General features: G+C 51.4%; 1 protein-coding gene across 1 annotated transcript in view; it reads left to right on the plus strand.

Moving 5' to 3' along the window:
* The window catches only part of LOC137310094 (retinoic acid receptor RXR-alpha-like), an 85,790-nt gene that overhangs the window by 14,424 nt on the left and 51,389 nt on the right, over window positions 1-19,977 (plus strand). The window contains exon 2 of the mRNA XM_067978049.1: window positions 18,064-18,214. Coding sequence (XP_067834150.1) covers window positions 18,064-18,214 — 151 coding nt within the window. The remainder of the gene's footprint in view (window positions 1-18,063; window positions 18,215-19,977) is intronic.

A 19,977-nucleotide genomic window follows, 5' to 3' on the forward strand; every position in this document is an offset into this window, starting at 1 on the left:
TGCTGCAATTTGGCTATTGTTAGCTACTCGATTCTGGCCCATTAAATGTCCCGCCCAGTTGGGAACTCGATCTTTTTGGCTCGAGTTGTCAGTCCTTCTATTTCTGGGCACAGAACCAAGTTACCCAACTTTTCACCTTGTTTCGGTTTCTGGGATTGTTGTGCCATTTTCTGTTTAGTCGCTGAGCCCTGCACAATACACCGCAGGTGATAGGGTGGTTGGTGCAATCATGGACATCTCTGCAACTTCTGCCTCTACAGCTACCTGACCATCGGTACTGGGTGCTGCACTGAGCTGGTCCTGTCACTGCCACTAGCCCCTGCTTTTCCACAGTGCTGCTTCAGGTAGCCTGACCAAAAGGAACACATTTATATCTGGGAGAAGCCAGTTACATAGAATTACAGAGAATTTACAGCACAGAAACAGGCCATTTGGCCCAACTGGTCTATCCCGATGTTTATGCTCCACACGAGCCTCCTCCCACCCTATTTCATTTAACCCTATCAACATATCCTTCTGTTCCTTTCTCCCTCATGCTTATCGAGCTTCCCCTTAAATGTATCTGTGCTATTCACCTTCTGGTAACAAGTTCCACATTCTCACCATGCTCTGAATGAAGGAGTTTCTCCTGAATTCCTTATTGGATTTATTAGTGATTATCTTATATTTATGGCCCCCTAGTTCTGGTCTCCCCCACAAGTGGAAACATCTTCTCAACGTCTACCCTATCAAACCCCTTCATAATCTTAAAGACCTCGGTCAGGTCACCCCTCCGTCTTCTCTATTCTAGAGAAAAGAGCCCCAGCCTGTTCAGCCTTTCTTCTCAGCTCAGTTAGTTGTATTGAAACCCCTAATATGTCAGTTGTACCTCAGGATTGTGTGCTTGTTCCATTCAGCCACTGACTGATGAGGGTGGGGGAGCTGCCTCTGAATAGCTGTAAATGCCTGATGATGCCACTTGCTGTCACCAATGCCATTTCTTACTGACCTGTACAGGCCAGGAAGGCTGGTCTACGTGGACCATCCTTCAATCTGTGAGCAATGTCCGCAGTCAAGCCAGCAGTGCGTGAGTGGGCAGCTGTTCCAATGCTGTTGAGTTCACCAGTATGAAAAGCAGAAGATGGCACGAGAAGCAGATTGTATATTCTGATGGAATCAGTCCCCCTCTCACTGCACCTACATGCAGAGAAATCAGCCGGACTGGCTTCAGACAATACCTCGCTATAGCACGTTGGTGAGTTTACCCAGTGTGTATTGAGCCGTGCAAACTCTGAGTCTCCTACCTTTGGTCCCCAGCCTCTGAGTTACCCGGTCTCATCCAGGGCAGCAGTAGAAGCTATGGTCAGTCTCCATGTCCCGGGGTTAGAGTAAGAGAGGGGATATCAGCCAGGGTTTCTGCTCCTGATCACTGCCCAGTGACCCCTGGGTTAGAGAGAGAGGGGATATCAGCCAGGGTTTCTGCTCCTGATCACTGCCCAGTGACCCCTGGGTTAGAGAGAGAGGGGATATCAGCCAGGGTTTCTGCTCCTGATCACTGTCCACTGTTGGAACGTGCGTGCATGTGGACATCAGGTGAGGACAAGCTTTTTTATTCGTTCATGGGATGTGGGCGTCGCTGGCAAGGCTGGCATTTATTGCCCGTCCCTAATTGCCCTCGAGAAGGTGGTGGTGAGCCGCCTTCTTGAACCGCTGCAGTCCGTGTGATGAAGGTTCTCCCACAGTGCTGTTAGGGAGTTCCAGGATTTTGACCCAGCGACGATGAAGGAACGGCGATATATTTCCAAGTGAGGATGGTGTGTGACTTGGAGGGGAACGTGCAGGTGGTGTTGTTCCCATGTGCCTGCTGCCCTTGTCCTTCCAGGTGGTAGAGGTCGCATGTTTGGGAGGTGCTGTCGAAGAAGCCTTGGAGAGTTGCTGCAGTGCATCCTGTGGATGGTACACACTGCAGCCACAGTGCGCTGGTGGTGGAGGGAGTGAATGTTTAGGGTGGTGGATGGGGTGCCAATTAAGTGGGCTGCTTTGTCCTGGATGGTGTCGAGCTTCTTGAGTGTTGTTGGAGCTGCACTCATCCAGGCAAGTGGAGAGTATTCCATCACACCCCTGACTTGTGCCTTGTAGATGGAGGAAAGGCTTTGGGGAGTTAGGGGGTGAGTCACTCGCTGCAGAATACCCAGCCTCTGACCTGCTCTTGTAGCCACTGTATTTATGTGGCTGGTCCAGTTAAGTTCCTGGTCAATGGTGACCCCCAGGGTGTTGATGGTAGGGGATTCGACGATGGTAATGCCATTGAATGTCAAGGGGAGGTGGTTAGACTCTCTCTTATTGGAGATGGTCATTGTCTGGCGTGAATGTTACTTGCCACTGATGAACCCAAGCAAGGATGTTTCCAGGTCTTGCTGCATGCGGGCACGGACTGCTTCATTATCTGAGGGGTTGCGAATGGAACTGAACACTGTGCAATCATCAGCGAACATCCTCATTTCCCTCCATCGTAAGGTCAGAAGGTCATTGATGAAGCAGCTGAAGATGGTTGGGCCGAGGACACTGCCCTGAGGAGCTCCTGCAGCGATGCCCTGGGGCTGAGATGATTGTCCTCCAACAACCACTACCATCTTCCCTTGTGCTCGGTATGACTCCAGCCACTGTAGAGTTTTCCCCCTGATTCCCATTGACTTCAATTTTACTAGGGCTCCTTGGTGCCACACTCGGTCAAATGCTGCCTTGATGTCAAGGGCAGTCACTCTCACCTCACCTCTGGAATTCAGCTCTTTTGTCCATGTTTGGACCAAGGCTGTAATGAGGTCTGGAGCCGAGTTGTCCTGGCGGAACCCAAACTGAGCATCGGTGAGCAGGTTATTGGTGAGTAAGTGCCGCTTGATAGCACTGTCGATGGCACATTCCATCACTTTGCTGATGATTGAGAGTAGACTGATGGGGTGGTAATTGGCCGGATTGGATTTGTCCTGCTTTTTTTTTGTGGACTGGACATACCTGGGCAATTTTCCACATTGTCGGGTAGATGCCAGTGTTGTAGCTGTACTTGGCTAGAGGTGCGGCTAGTTCTGGAGCACAAGTCTTCAGCACTACAGCTGGGATGTTGTCGGGGCCCATAGCCTTTGCTGTATCCAGTGCACTCAGCTGTTTCTTGATATCACGTGGAGTGAATCGAATTGGCTGGAGACTGGCTTCTGTGATGGTGGGGATATCGGGAGGAGGCCGAGATGGATCATCCACTTGGACTTCTGGCTGAAGATGGTTGCAAATGCTTCAGCCTTGTCTTTTGCACTCACTTGCTGGGCTCTGCCATCATTGAGGATGGGGATGTTTACAGAGCCTCCTCCTCCCGTTAGTTGTTTAATTGTCCACCACCATTCACGACAGGATGTGGCAGAACTGCAGAGCTTTGATCTGATCCGTTGGTTGTGGAATCGCTTAGCTTTGTCTATAGCATGTAGCATGCATGTAGTCCTGAGTTGTAGCTTCAATCAGGTTGGCACCTCATTTTTAGGTACGCCTGGTGCTGCTCCTGGCATGCTCTTCTACACTCCTCATGGAACCAGGGTTGATCCCCTGGCTTGTTGGCAATGGTAGAGTGAGGAATATGCCGGGCCATGAGGTTACAGATTGTGCTGGAACACAATTCTGCTGCTGCTGATGGCCCACAGCGCCTCATGGATGTCCAGTTTTGAGCTGCTTGATCTGTTGTGAATCTATCCCATTTAGCACGGTGGTAGTGCCACACAACATGTTGGATGGTGTCCTCAGTGCGAAGACGGGACTTCGTCTCCACAAGGACTGTGCGGTGGTCACTCCTACCAATACTGTCATGGACAGATGCATCTACGACAGGTAGGTTGGTGAGGACGAGGTCAAGTAGGTTTTTTTCTCGTGTTGGTTCGCTCACCACCTGCCGCAGGCCCAGTCTGGCAGTTATGTCCTTCAGGACTCGGCCAGCTCGGTCAGTAGTGGTGCTACTGAGCCACTCTTGGTGATGGACATTGAAGTCCCCCACCCAGAGTACATTTTGTGCCCTTGCTACCCTCAGTGCTTCCTCCAAGTGGTGCTCAACATGGAGGAGGACTGATTCATCAGCTGAGGGAGGGCGGTAGGTGGTAATCAGCAGGAGGTTTCCTTGCCCATGTTTGACCTGATGCCATGAGATTTCATGGGGTCCAGAGTCAATGTTGAGGACTCCCAGGGCCACTCCCTCCTGACTGTATATCACTGTACCGCCACCTCTGGTGGGTGTGTCCTGCCGGTGGGACAGGACATACCCAGGGATGGTGATGGAAGAGTCTGGGACGTTGGCTGAAAGGTATGATTCTGTGAGTATGGCTATGTCAGGCTGTTGCTTGAGTAGCCTGATGGACAGCTTTCCCAATTTTGGCATAAGTCCCCAGATGTTAGTGAGGAGGACTTTGCAGGGTCGACTGGGCTTGGTTTGCCTTTGTCGTGATTTTATTCTTATTAATACTTTTGTAGCGAGATTGTACAACTGAGTGGCTTGCTAGGCCATTAAGAATCAACCACATTGCTGTGGGTCTGGAGTCACATATCGACCAGACCGGGTAAGGACGGCAGGTTTCCTTTCCTGAAGGACGTTAATGAACCAGATGGGATTTTACGACAATCAGCAGTTCCATTACTGATACGAGATTTTTCATTCCAGATTTTATTTAATTGAATTAAATTCCCCAGCTGCCATGGCAGGATTTGAACTCATAACTCCGGATTATTAGCCCAGGCCTCTGGATTATTAGTCCAGTAACATAACCACTATGCTACTGTACCTTCAGGCTGTCCTGTCATAGGATCATAGAATGGTTACAGCACAGAAGGAGGCCATTCGACCTGTCGAGTCTGTGCCAGCTCTCTGCAAGAGCAATCCAGCTTGTCCCGTTCCCCCACCCTTTCCCTGTAGCCCTGCAAATTTTTTCTTTCAAGTACTTATCCAATTTCCTTTTGAAAGCCATGATTGAATCTGCCTCCACCACCCCCTCGGGCAGTGCATTCCAGATCATAACCACTCGCTGCTTAAAAAAGTTTTTCCTCATGTCGCCTTTGGTTCTTTTGCCAATCATCGCTAATCAATGTCCTCTGGTTCTTGACCCTTCGGCCAATGGGAACAGTTTCTCTCTCTCGACTCTGTCTCGACCCCTCATGATTTTGAACACCTCTATCAAATCTCCTCGCAACCGTCTCTGCTCTGAACACTCACTTGTGTGGCTGTATAGGGACCTCAGTGGGCAATGTTGTGGAGATGGAAAAGTGCTGTGTTAATGCTGGTGATGTTGCTCCACTCTGGGTTCAGCATCGGAGGAGGGCAGATGGGGAGGTTGGTGGAAGTGGAGCCAGAGAGTCATGGGTGATGGCAGGCGCTGAAAATTATAAGCTCTGGTTTTGCTCATGTTGAGTTGAAGGAAGTTTTGACCCATCCAGGACTCTGTCAGGCAAGCAGTTGGAAAGTATAGCAGGAATTTTGGCGCCAGTACTTGAGGTGGAGGGATAGAGTTGGACGTCATTGGTGTATGTTTGAAAGTTGATATCTTTGGTGAGACCACACCTGAAATACCGTGTACAGTTTTGGTCTCCTTATCTAAGGAAGGATATACTTGCCTTAAAGGGGGTACAACGAAGGTTCACCAGATTGATTCCTGGGATGAGAGGGTTGTCCTATGAGGAGAGATTGAGTAGAATGGGCCTCTGCTCTCTGGAGTTTAGAAGAATGAGAGGTGATCTCATTGAAACATATAAGATTATGAGGGGGCTTGACAGGGTAGATGCGGAAAGGCTGTTTCCCCTGGCTGGAGAGTCAAGAACTAGGGGGCATAGTCTCATTTAGGACCGAGATGAGAAAATATTTCTTCACTCAGAAGGTTGTGAATCTTTGGAATTTTCCACCGCGGACGGCTGTGGATGCTGAGTCGTCGAGTATATTCAAGGATGAGATCGATAGATTTTTGGACACTAATGGAATCAAGGGATATGGGGATCGGGCTCGAGCCTGCTCTGCCATTCAATCAGATCTACTCCTGCTCCTATTTCTTATGTTCATTAACGGATGCCATGGATAAGAAGGAATGAAAATTGAGTGCTGGGGCACTGGGGACTGACCTTCTGTGAGCTTGCAGTGACTGCGTTGGATGGGAACACCAGAGAATGATGCTGCAAAGATGGATGACTGAGGGAATGCCACCATGGTGCGGGAGAGAGGGATGGGTTGAGAAGGTATAGGTTGTTGTGCAGAGGCCTCCACTTAGGACACACAGAAGTCCATGGATTGCTCACATTAACTGTTTACAAGATCACGCAATCACTAGATAATTCCAGACCAGGAAGGCCATTTAAATTCAACCATCCAGACACATCCTGATGGCTCCATTGTTGCATCCAATTATTTCTTAAATGTTTCTTGGATTTTCACCTCCACTACTCCGTCTCAGACTCCATTCCATGTGTTAATCACTTTTTGTGAAGAAGGACTTCCTGATATCAATCCTAACTTTATCTTTCACTAGTTTGAATCGGTGTCCCATTGTTCTACTATTGCTATTTAATTTAAAGTAATATTTCATATTTACATTTTTGCCTGTGGCAGTGTTTGATTGATTGTGGCAGTGTTTGATTGTGGTAGTTTTTATATCCCTTTGTAAGATCACCTCTCGAGATGCCTCCTTTCCAGGCTGCAAAGCCCGAGACTCTCTAGTCCCAGCCCTTTGACACCGGGGATCAGCCTTGTGGCACTGCCTCTCATAGAGTCATAGAGTTATACAGCACGGATAGAGGCCCTTCGGCCCATCGTGTCCGCGCCGGCCATCAGCCCTGTCTACTCTAATCCCATATTCCAGCATTTGGTCCGTAGCCTTGTATGCTATGGCATTTCAAGTGCTCATCCAAATGCTTCTTGAATGTTGTGAGGGTTCCTGCCTCCACAACCCTCTCAGGCAGTGAGTTCCAGACTCCAACCACCCTCTGGGTGAAAAAGTTCTTTCTCAAATCCCCTCTAAACCTCCCGCCTTTTACCTTGAATCTATGTCCCCTTGTTATAGAACCCTCAACGAAGGGAAAAAGCTCCTTAGTATCCATCCTATCTGTGCCCCTCATAATTTTGTACACTGCCCCTCATAATTTTGTACACTCTCGTGCTTGAATGTCTCCCTGTGTCTCAGAACTGGACCCAGTACTCAAGGCGCAGTCTGACCAGAGCTCTGTACACTCTGATCATTACCTCTGCCTTATTTTGTTTGTGTAGTTCAACACCCTATTGGTTTTGATGATTGCTCCTGTGCTTTACTTGGACTTGTTCAGCGTTGATTCTGCTGAAACTCCTGGGTCACTCTCCGCTTCATCCGTCGATATTTCAGTACCGTTCATGGAGCGTGGGTGGTGGTCATCTCTCTTTCCTATGTGCAGTACTTTATGCTTTGCATTAAATTTCATCCAACATTGTTCCACCTACTTACATATTCTATGCAACTAATTGGAGGTAGAAATTAGGTGTGTGAAGGAGATGACCTGGAGTAGTTTTTGGCGGTGATAATTTTTACCGTTGGTAGTTTTTGGTTGTGGTAGTTTTTGATTGATTGTGGTAGTTTGTGCCGGTAGTTGTCTTTGATTGCTAAGGTGATCCTGCCGTAATTGCGGGGACCGGGGATATTTAAAATACAATGGGGGATCTGGAACTCACTGTCTAAAAGGGTGATAGAGGCAGAAACGCACAACTCATTTTAAAAAGTACTTGGATGCGCACTTGAAGTGCTGCAACCTACAGGGCTACAGCCCAAGAGCTGGAAATTGGGATTAAGCTGGATCAGCTCTTTTTCAGCCGGCACAGACACGATGGGCCGAATGGCCTCCTTCTGTGCCGTAACTTTCTGTGATTCTAAGATGAATGGAAATGACCTAACTGAGATCCGTAAGAGCTTTGCTCCCCTGATTCTGAGATTAGGATCCCTCGTGCAGAACCTATGTGTTAGGTGGAGTTAACCAGGATCATTCAACTCAATTAGTTTACTTGTAATTGAATGAATAGCCCCAAGGTAGGACTGTACCAGTCATTACTTTAAAGGTCAGCCTGTGCGAGAGTATAGTATTGAGGGATTACAGGTCTCCCACAGCACTGTCGCTGCAGGGCACAATCGTCTCTCTGTGTTGTTTTAAAGGGAGCTAACATTTAGGTAATGTACAGCTGTGTTCCTTTTTTCCAAAGGTCCGGTATTTACAAAACTTCAAAATATTTCAGCATTGACGGGCTGTCACTCACAAAGAAAGAAATAGTAAGAAGCCTTGGGAATGATTTCCAAGCCTGAGAGTCTGTGTGTCCACAGGTCTGTGGACCTGGAGCCCATTTACACTAGATAGTGCCTCCAGGGGCTGGATGTAATATAAACGAGGGGTGTACACACTCTGGATCGTTGCTGTAATATAAACGAGGGGTGTACACACTCTGGATCGTTGCTGTAATATAAACGAGGGGTGTACACACTCTGGATTGTTGCTGTAATATAAACGAGGGGTGTACACACTCTGGATCGTTGCTGTAATATAAACGAGGGGTGTATACCCACCCCCAGATACAACAGGGTAGTATCAGTGAGGGAGTATGCAGACCCAAAGTTATGAGGATCTCGTCGCTCCGTAGCCATGTGTTACAGAGAAACATAGAAAATAGGAGCAAGAGTAGGCCATTCGGCCCTTCGGGCCTGCTCCGCCATTCAAAATGATCATGGCTGATCGTCTAACTCAGTACCCTGTTCCCGCTTTTTCCCCCTATCCCTTGATCCCTTTAGCATTAAGAAATATATCTATCTCCTTCTTGAATACATCTAATGACTTGGCCTCCACTGTCTTCTGTGGTAGAGAATTCCACAGGGTCACTACCCTCTGAATGAACAAATTTCTCCTCATCTCGGTTCTAAATGGCATACTCCGTATCCTGAGACTGTGACCCCTGGTTCTGGACTCCCCAGCCATCAGGAACATCCTCCCTGCATCTAGTCTGTCTAGTCCTGTTAGAATTTTATATGTTTCGATGAGATCACCTCTCATTCTTCTAAACTCTAGTGAATATAGGCCTAGTCGACCCAATCTCTCCTCATACGTCAATCCTGCCATCCTAGGAATCAGGCTGGTAAACCTTCGTTGCACTCCCTCCATGGCAAGGACATCCTTCCTCAGATAAGGAGACCAAAACTGCACACAATGCTCCAGATGTGGTCTCACCAAGGCCCTGTATAACTGCAGTAAGACATCCCTGCTCCTGTACTCAATCCTCTTGCAATGAAGGCCAACATAACATTCGCCTTCCAAAGGGGCTTGATCGGGTGGATGCGGTAAGGATGTTCCCAAGGATGGGTGAAACTAGAACTAGGGGGCATAATCTTAGAATAAGGGGCTGCTCTTTCAAAACTGAGATGAGGAGAAACTTCTTCACTCAGAGGGTAGTAGGTCTGTGGAATTTGCTGCCCCAGGAAGCTGTGGAAGCTACATCATGAAATAAATTTAAAACAGAAATAGACAGTTTCCTGGAAGTAAAGGGAATTAGGGGTTACGGGGAGCGGGCAGGAAATTGGACATGAATTTAGATTTGAGGTTAGGATCAGATCAGCCATGATCTTATTGAATGGCGGAGCAGGCTCGAGGGGCCGATTGGCCTACTCCTGCTCCTATTTCTATGTTCTTATGTTCCTATATTCTAACTGCTTGCTGCACCTGAATGCTCGCTTTCAGTGACTGGTGTACAAGGACACCCAGGTCTCGTTGCACCTCCCCTTTTCCCAACCTATCACCATTCAGATAATAACCTGCCTTTCTGTTTTTACAACCAAAGTGGATAACCTCACATTTATCCACGTTATACTGCATCTGCCATGTTCTTGCCCACTCACCTAAGTTGTCGAAATCACATTGGAGCCTCTTTGCATCCTCCTCACAGCTCACATTCCACCCCAGCTTTGTGTCGCCTGCAAACTTGGAAATGTTACATTTAGTTCCCTCATCCAAATCATTGATATATATTGTGAATAGCTGGGGCCCAAGCACTGATCCCTGCGGTACCCCACTAGTCACTGCCTGCCACCCAGAAAAAGACCCATTTATTCCTACTGTCTGTTTCCTGTCTGTCAACCAATTCTTAATCCATGCCAGTACATTCCCCCCAATCCCATGTCCTTTAATTTTGCACACTAACCTATTGTGTGGGACCTTATCAAAAGCCTTCTGAAAATCCAAGTGCACTGCATCCACTGGTTCTCTCCTATCTATTCTACTGGTTACATCCTCAAAAAACTCCAGTAGATTTGTTAAGCATGATTTCCCTTTCATAAACCCATGCTGACTTTGTCCAATCCCGTTAATGCCCTCCAAGTGTTCTGTTATCACATCTTTTATAATAGACTCTAGCATTTTCCCCACTACTGATGTTAGGCTAACTGGTCTGTAATTCCCTGTTTTTTCTCTCCCTCCTTTTTTAAATAGTGGGTTACATTTGCCACCCTCCAATCTGTAGGAACTGTTCCAGAGTCTAGAATTTTGGAAGATGATCACCAATGCATCCACTATTTCCAGGGCCACTTCCTTTAGTACTCTGGGATATAGATTATCAGGCCCTGGGGATTTGTCAGCCTTTAGCCCCATTAATTTCCCTAGCACTATTATTTTTACTAATACTGGTTTCCTTCAGTTCCTCCCTCTCACTAGACCCTTGGTTCCCTAACATTTCTGGGAGGTTATTTGTGTCCTCCTTTGTGAAGACAGAACCAAAGTATGTGTTTAATTGTTCTGCCATTTCTTTGTTCCCCATTATAATTTCCCCCATTTCTGACTGTAAGGGACCTACATTTGTCTTCACTAATCTTTTTCTCTTGACATATTTATAGAAGCTTTTACAGTCAGTTTTTATGTTCCCTGCTAGTTTACTCTCATACTCTATTTTTCCCCTCTTAATCAATCTCTTTGTCCTCCTTTGCTGAATTCTAAACTGCTCCCAATCCTCAGGCTTGCCGCTTTTTCTGGCAATTTTATATGTCTCCTCTTTGGATCTAATACTATCCCTAATTTCTTTTGTAAGCCACGGTTGAGACAACTTTCCTGATTTATTTTGCGTCAGACAGGAATGAATAATTGTTGTAATTCCTGCACACGTTCTTTAAATATTAGCCATTGCCTATCCACCGTCATCCCTTTTAGTAAAGTTCCCCAATCTATCATAGCCATCTCGCATCTCATACTTTCGTAATTTCCTTTATTTAGATTCAGGACCCTAGTTTCGGATTCAACTACTTCACTCCCCATCTTAATGAGGAATTCTATCATGTTATGATCGCTCTTCCCTAAGGGACCCCGCACAACAAGATTGTTAATTAATCCTTTCTCATTGCACAATACCCAGTCTAGGATCGCCTGTTCTCTAGTTGGTTCCTCAGTGTATTGGTCTAGAAAACCATCACGTACACACTCCAGGCATTCTTCCCCCACAGTATTATTGCTAATTTGGTTTGACCAATCTATATGTAGATTAAAGTCACCCATGATTATAGTTGTACCCTTCTTGCATGCGACTCTAATTTCCTGTTTCATGCCCTCCCCTACATCTCCACTACTGTTTGGGGGCCTATAGACAACCCCCACCAACATTTCCTGCCCCTTGGTGTTTCTTAGCTCCACCCATACAGATTCCACATCGTGATTTTCCGAGCCAATATCCTTCCTCACTATTGCATTGATTTCCTCCTTTACTAACAACGCTACCCCACCTCCTTTCCCTTTTTGCCTGGCCTTCCTAAATATTGAAGACCCCTGGATGTTCAGTTCCCATCCTTGGTCACCCTGCAGCCATGTCTCCGTAATCGCAACTATATTATAACCGTTAATATCTATCTGCGCTGTTAATTCATCTACCTTATTGCGAATGCTCTGTGCATTAAGACACAATGCTTTTAGACTGGTCTTTTTAAGATTGCTAGTCATCTTAGGGCTATAGTGCAAAATAAAACTATTTGTCTTTCGCTCTTGTTTTCTCTGCCTTCCACTATTGCTTCTTCCCTTTCTGTCTTTTGTTTCTATCCTTGTTTCCCCCTTCTCTGTCTCCCTGCTCAGGTTCCCATCCCCCTGCCATTCTAGTTTAAACCTTCCCCAACAGCACCAGCAAACACCCCTGCGAGGACATTGGTCCCGGTCCTGCTCGGGTGTAACCCGTCTCGCTTGTACAGGTCCCACCTTCCCCAGAACCGGTCCCAATGTCCCAGGAATCTAAATCCCTCCCTCCTACACTATCCCTGCAGCCACACATTCATCTGGTCTATTCTCCTGTTCCTATACTCACTAGCACATGGCACTGGTAGTAATCCTGAGATCACTACCTTTGAGGTCCTGCTTTTTAATTTATCTCCTAACTCCTTAAATTCACCTTGCAGGACCTCATCCCTTTTTTTTTTACCTATGTCATTGGTATCGATATGGACCACAGCTACTGGCTGTTCACCCTCCCCCTCCAGAATGCCCTGCAGCCGTTCCGTGACATCCTTGACCCTAGCACCAGGGAGGCAACACACCATCCTGGAGTCACGTTTGCGGCCGCAGAAACGCCTATCTGTTCCCCTTACAATGGAATCTCCTATCACTATAGCCCTGCCACTCTTCTTCCTCCTGTGCAGCAGAGCCACCCATAGTGCCACGAACTTGGCTCTTGCTGCTTTCCCCTGATAAGCCATCTCCCCCAACAGCATCCAAAGCGGTATATCTGTTTGAGAGGGAGATGGCCCCAGGGGACTCCTGCTCTACCTGCCTAGTCCTTTTACTCTGCCTGGCGGTCACCCATTTCCTTTCCACCTGCGTAATCTTTACCTGCAGTGTGACCACCTCACTGAACGTGCTATCCACGATAGTCTCAGCATCGCGGATGCTCCACAGTGAATCCACCCGCAGCTCCAGCTCCGAAATGCGGTTAGCCAGTAGCTGCAGCTGGACACACTTCCTGCACACATGGTCGCCAGGGACACTGGTAGTGTCCATGACTTCCCACATAGTGCAGGAGGAGCATATCACGGGTGCGAGCTCTGCTGCCATGACTTGCCTTAGATTTACACTGCGTGTTAGATCGGTAAGAGTGGAACCAGGCGAGGGTAATTCTCCCTCAACTGGATAACGGAGGAGAGGAGTTGGAGGAGGATGGTGTGGTGGGCTGTGTTATAATCTGCAGGGAGGATGAACAGGGAAAGTGGTCACAGTCACAGAGGATGGAATGTGTGACTTTGATTCGGGGTGTTTCACTGCTGTGGAAGGGACGGAAACCTGATGGGTGAGGTTCAAACATGGATTTGTGGGGAAGATCAACACAGATTTAAGAGATGACAAGTTGAAGAACTTTGGAGAGGAATTAGATACAGAGTAAAGCTCCCTCGACACTGTCCCATCAAACACTCCCAGGACAGGTACAGCATGGGTGAGATACAGAGTAAAGCTCCCTCTACGCTGTCCCATCAAACACTCCCAGGGCAGGTACAGGGTTAGATACAGAGTAAAGCTCCCTCTACACTGTCCCATCAAACACTCCCAGAGCAGGTACAGCACGGGTTAGATACAGAGTAAAGCTCCCTCCACACTGCCCCATCAAACACTCCCAGGGCAGGTACAGCACGGGTTAGATACAGAGTAAAGCTCCCTCTACACTGTCCCATCAAACACTCCCAGGACAGGTGCATCAAGGGTTAGATACAGAGTAAAGCTCCCTCTACACTGTCCCATCAAACACTCCCAGGACAGGTGCATCAAGGGTTAGATACAGAGTAAAGCTCCCTCTACACTGTCCCATCAAACACTCCCAGGACAGGTGCATCAAGGGTTAGATACAGAGTAAAGCTCTCTCTGTACTGTCCTAGTCTACACGAACAAAGTGGAAAATTGTCCAGGTATGTCCTGTCCACAAAAAGCAGGATACTCCCATCAGTCCACTCTCAATCATCAGAAAAGTGATGGAATGTGTCGTCAACATTGCTATTGAGCGGCACTTACCAATAACCTGCTCACCGATGCTCAGTTTGGGTTCCGCCAGCACCACTCTGCTCCAGACCTCATTAAGCCTTGGTCCAAACATGGACAAAAGAGCTGAATTCCAGAGGTGAAGTGAGAGTGACTGCCCTTGACATCAAGGCAGCATTTGACTGAGTGTGGTACCAAGGAGCCCGAGTAAAATTGAAGTCAATGGGAATCGGGGAAAACTCTCCAGTGGCTGGAGTCATACCTAACACAAAGGAAGATGGTAGTGGTTGTTGGAGGCCAATCATCTCAGCCCCAGGACATCGCTGCAGGAGTTCCTCAGGGCAGTGTCCTCGGCCCAACCATCTTCAGCTGCTTCATCAATGACCTTCCCTCCATCATAAGGTCAGAAATGGGGGTGTTCGCTGATGATTGCACAGTGTTCAGTTCCATTCGCAACCCCTCGGATAATGAAGCAGTTTGAGCCCACATGCAGCAAGACCTGGACAACATCCAGGCTTGGGCTGATAAGTGGCAAGTAACATTCGTGCTAGACAAGTGCCAGGCAATGACCATCTCCAACAAGAGAGAGTCTAACTACCTCCCCTTTACATTCAACGGCATTACCATCGCCGAATCCCCCACCATCAACATCCTGGGGGTCACCATTGACCAGAAACTTAACTGGACCAGCCTCATAAATACAGTGGCTACAAGAGCAGGTCAGAGGCTGGGTATTCTGTGGTGAGTGACTCACCTGACTCCCCAAAGCCTTTCCACCATCTACAAGGCACAAGTGAGGAGAGTGATGGAATACTCTCCACTTGCCTGGATGAGTGCAGCTCCAACAACACTCAAGAAGCTCGACACCATCCAGGACAAAGCAGCCCACTTGATTGGCACCCCGTCCACCACCCTAAACATTCACTCCCTTCACCACCGGCGCACCGTGGCTGCAGTGTGTACCATCCACAGGATGCACTGCAGCAACTCGCCAAGGCTTCTTCGACAGCACCTCCCAAACCTGCGACCTCTACCACCTAGAAGGACGAGGGCAGCAGGCACATGGGAACAACACCACCTGCACGTTCCCCTCCAAGTCACACACCATCCCGACTTGGAAATATATCGCCGTTCCTTCATCGTCGCTGGATCAAAATCCTGGAACTCCCTTCCTAACAGCACTGTGGGAGAACCTTCACCACACTGACTGCAGCGGTTCAAGAAGGCAGCTCACCACCTCCTTCTCAAGGGCAATTAGGGATGGACAATAAATGCTGGCCTTGCCAACGATGCCCGCATCCCATGAATGAATAAAAAAAACACTCCCAGGGCAGGCACAGCACGGGTTGGATACAGAGTAAAGCTCCCTCTGCACTGTCCCATCAAACACTCCCAGGGCAGGTACAGCACGGGTTAAATACAGAGTAAAGCTCCCTCTACACTGTCGTATCAAACACTCCCAGGGCAGGTACAGCATGGGTTAGATACAGAGTAAAGCTCCCTCTACACTGCCCCATCAAACGCTCCCAGGGCAGGTACAGGGTTAGCTACAGAGTAAAGCTCCCTCTACACTGTCCCATCAAACACTCCCAGGGCTTTATGCAAAGCTGACATTCCTTGTATTGGTGAAGGAATGCTGAGTCCAGCCTGAGCTTCCATGTTCTTTTCGATCCCACGTGGGCTGGATAACAGCACATTCCTGAACTGTATGCAATGAACTGTTAGGGGGAAGGGAAATGAATTGTAACGACTTCTAAAATGCTTAATATCGACAAGGGCTCAGTGTCAGGACCCAGTTGAGTAATGGGACCCTTTGGGCAGGAGGGCTGCACACTGACAGCCTGTAGTCAGTGACACCCAGGACTGGCACTGTGAATTTGCTGCTGAAAGGCAGAGTTTGTGCTGTGTGGGATTTGTGGTTTCCATTCTTGTGTTCCTCTAATGGTACATTCCCCAATGTTTGAACTTCCCCTGAGTGCTGTTAGGTAAATTCCCCTTCCTGGTGAGGTCCTGAGCCACACACAGCGGGAAGGGCCTAGTTCCATCTATGTAGGAACAGGAGTAGGCTCTTTCGTCCCTCGAGCCTGTTCTGCCATTCACTGTGATCATGGCTGATCTGTGCCTAATTCCACATACCTGTCTTAGCCCCATATCCCTTAATACCATTGATTACCAAAAATCTATCAATCTCAGATTTAAAATTAACAATTGAGCGAGCATCTACCACCGTTTGCGGAAGAGAATTCCAAACCTCTCCCACCCTTTGTGTGTAGAAGTGTTTCCTAACTTCACTCCTGAAAGTCCTGGCTTTAATTTTTAGGCTCTGTCCCCGAGTCCTAGACTCCCCAACCAGCAGAAATAGTTTCTCTCTATCTACTCTATCAGTTCCCCTTAATATCTTCAAAACTTTGATCTAGTCACCCCTTAATCTTCTAAATTCCAGGGAATACAACCCCAGTTTGTGTCATCTCTCCTCGTAATTAAACCCTTGCAGTCTGGGTATCATTCTAGTAAACCTACGCTGCACTCCCTCCAAGGCCAATATGTCCTTCCGAAGGTGCGGTGCCCAGAACTGCTCACAGTACTCCAGGTGCGGTCTAACCAGGGTTTTGTATAGCTGCAGCATAACTTCTACCCCCTTGTACTCTAGTCCTCTAGATATAAAGGCCAGCATTCCATTAGCCTTTTTGATTATTTTCTGCACCTGACCATGACATTTTAATGATCTGTGTACATGGACCCCTAAGTCTCTTTGGATCTCCACTGTTTTGAGCTCTTCACCATTTAGAAAGTACTCTGATCTATCCTGTTCATCTCTGAGCTGTGCTGTTAGTTGGGTTGTTAGTTTGGGCACTAAATTGGTTTCAGTGCCCGAGGTTAGAGGGGGAGGTTGTGGGGTGGAAATCAGCCAGGCTTCCAGCTCCTGATGGCTATCCAGTAACCCCTGCTTGAAAGAGTCTCTGTGTTTGGGGACGGGATCAAGCTCAATGCCTGCCTGTGGTAGAATGGTCTTCCAGCTCATAGATGAAGAGTGGCTGTTTAGCTGAGCTACTGCCAGTGGGGTGCTTTCCCAAGAACCGCGACGGTCTGTGCCCCGGGGGGAGTCTGTGTCCCAGCGACGGTCTGTGCCCCGGGGGGAGTCTGTGCCCCAGCGACGGTCTGTGCCCCGGGGGGAGTCTGTGCCCCAGCGACGGTCTGTGCCCCGGGGGGGGGGGGGAGTCTGTGCCCCAGCGACGGTCTGTGCCCCGGGGGGGAGTCTGTGCCCCAGCGACGGTCTGTGCCCCGGGGGGAGTCTGTGCCCCAGCGACGGTCTGTGCCCCGGGGGGAGTCGGTGCCCCAGCGACGGTCTGTGCCCCGGGGGGAGGCTGTGCTCCGGGGGGAGTCTGTACCCCAGCGAGAGTCTGAGCCAGTAGGGGCGGGGGTGGGGGAGCGGTTGGGGTGGGGGGTCGGTGTCCCGGTGGGTGGGGGAGGGGGGGGTCGGTGGGTGGAGGAGGGATGGGGGGGGGGTCGGCGGGTGGAGGAGGGGGGGTCGGCGGGTGGAGGGGGGGGGTCGGCGGGTGGAGGAGGGGGGGTCGGCGGGTGGAGGAGGGGGGGGGTCGGTGTCCCGATGGGTGGGGGGTTGTCGGTGTCCCGGTGGGTGGGTGTCCCGGTGGGTGGGGGGTTGTCGGTGTCCCGGTGGGTGGGGGAGGTCGGGGGTCGGTGTCCCGGTGGGTGGGGGAGGTCGGGGGTCGGTGTCCCGGTGGGTGGGGGAGGTCGGTGTCCTGGTGGGTCGGGGGAGGGTGGGGAACGGTGTCCCTTTGGGTGGGTGGTCGTTGGGGGAGGTGGGGTTGAGAGTCGGGACTTCGATAGAAACCGGGAGGAAAGGTCGGCCTGAAATTTAGCTGCACCCTCACCGCCAATAATTGGAAGTGAAGAAGCAAAATGATGATGTTTGTCGCCTGTTTCACGGGACAGGGTGATGTAATTACCGCCTGCTTAACCGGACCTGTGGGGAGTGGGCGAATGGGGGCGGGGTCCTTTCAGTGTGTATAGGGTGCCTTGCAGAGTGTAATATGATTTCTAACCGTACTCTTCCTTGTCTTGCAGATGAACTCGCCCATGAATTCAGTCAGCAGCACGGAGGATGTGAAACCACCTTTGGGAATTAACGGCGTGCTTAAAATGTCACCTCACTCCTCAAATTGTCCGCTTTCACTCACCAAACACATCTGTGCCATCTGTGGGGACAGGTCTTCAGGTACGTGCGTGTGGCCGGTCACTCTCGCCGCGCGTGTGGCCGGTCACTCTCGCCGCGCGTGTGGCCGGTCACTCTCGCCGCGCGTGTGGCCGGTCACTCTCGCCGCGCGTGTGGCCGGTCACTCTCGCCGCGCGTGTGGCCGGTCACTCTCGCCGCGCGTGTGGCCGGTCACTCTCGCCGCGCGTGTGGCCGGTCACTCTCGCCGCGCGTGTGGCCGGTCACTCTCGCCGCGCGTGTGGCCGGTCACTCTCGCCGCGCGTGTGGCCGGTCACTCTCGCCGCGCGTGTGGCCGGTCACTCTCGCCGCGCGTGTGGCCGGTCACTCTCGCCGCGCGTGTGGCCGGTCACTCTCGCCGCGCGTGTGGCCGGTCACTCTCGCCGCGCGTGTGGCCGGTCACTCTCGCCGCGCGTGTGGCCGGTCACTCTCGCCGCGCGTGTGGCCGGTCACTCTCGCCGCGCGTGTGGCCGGTCACTCTCGCCGCGCGTGTGGCCGGTCACTCTCGCCGCGCGTGTGGCCGGTCACTCTCGCCGCGCGTGTGGCCGGTCACTCTCGCCGCGCGTGTGGCCGGTCACTCTCGCCGCGCGTGTGGCCGGTCACTCTCGCCGCGCGTGTGGCCGGTCACTCTCGCCGCGCGTGTGGCCGGTCACTCTCGCCGCGCGTGTGGCCGGTCACTCTCGCCGCGCGTGTGGCCGGTCACTCTCGCCGCGCGTGTGGCCGGTCACTCTCGCCGCGCGTGTGGCCGGTCACTCTCGCCGCGCGTGTGGCCGGTCACTCTCGCCGCGCGTGTGGCCGGTCACTCTCGCCGCGCGTGTGGCCGGTCACTCTCGCCGCGCGTGTGGCCGGTCACTCTCGCCGCGCGTGTGGCCGGTCACTCTCGCCGCGCGTGTGGCCGGTCACTCTCGCCGCGCGTGTGGCCGGTCACTCTCGCCGCGCGTGTGGCCGGTCACTCTCGCCGCGCGTGTGGCCGGTCACTCTCGCCGCGCGTGTGGCCGGTCACTCTCGCCGCGCGTGTGGCCGGTCACTCTCGCCGCGCGTGTGGCCGGTCACTCTCGCCGCGCGTGTGGCCGGTCACTCTCGCCGCGCGTGTGGCCGGTCACTCTCGCCGCGCGTGTGGCCGGTCACTCTCGCCGCGCGTGTGGCCGGTCACTCTCGCCGCGCGTGTGGCCGGTCACTCTCGCCGCGCGTGTGGCCGGTCACTCTCGCCGCGCGTGTGGCCGGTCACTCTCGCCGCGCGTGTGGCCGGTCACTCTCGCCGCGCGTGTGGCCGGTCACTCTCGCCGCGCGTGTGGCCGGTCACTCTCGCCGCGCGTGTGGCCGGTCACTCTCGCCGCGCGTGTGGCCGGTCACTCTCGCCGCGCGTGTGGCCGGTCACTCTCGCCGCGCGTGTGGCCGGTCACTCTCGCCGCGCGTGTGGCCGGTCACTCTCGCCGCGCGTGTGGCCGGTCACTCTCGCCGCGCGTGTGGCCGGTCACTCTCGCCGCGCGTGTGGCCGGTCACTCTCGCCGCGCGTGTGGCCGGTCACTCTCGCCGCGCGTGTGGCCGGTCACTCTCGCCGCGCGTGTGGCCGGTCACTCTCGCCGCGCGTGTGGCCGGTCACTCTCGCCGCGCGTGTGGCCGGTCACTCTCGCCGCGCGTGTGGCCGGTCACTCTCGCCGCGCGTGTGGCCGGTCACTCTCGCCGCGCGTGTGGCCGGTCACTCTCGCCGCGCGTGTGGCCGGTCACTCTCGCCGCGCGTGTGGCCGGTCACTCTCGCCGCGCGTGTG

This window comes from Heptranchias perlo, unplaced genomic scaffold, assembly GCF_035084215.1.
Source record: "Heptranchias perlo isolate sHepPer1 unplaced genomic scaffold, sHepPer1.hap1 HAP1_SCAFFOLD_215, whole genome shotgun sequence".
Lineage (NCBI taxonomy): Eukaryota > Metazoa > Chordata > Chondrichthyes > Hexanchiformes > Hexanchidae > Heptranchias > Heptranchias perlo.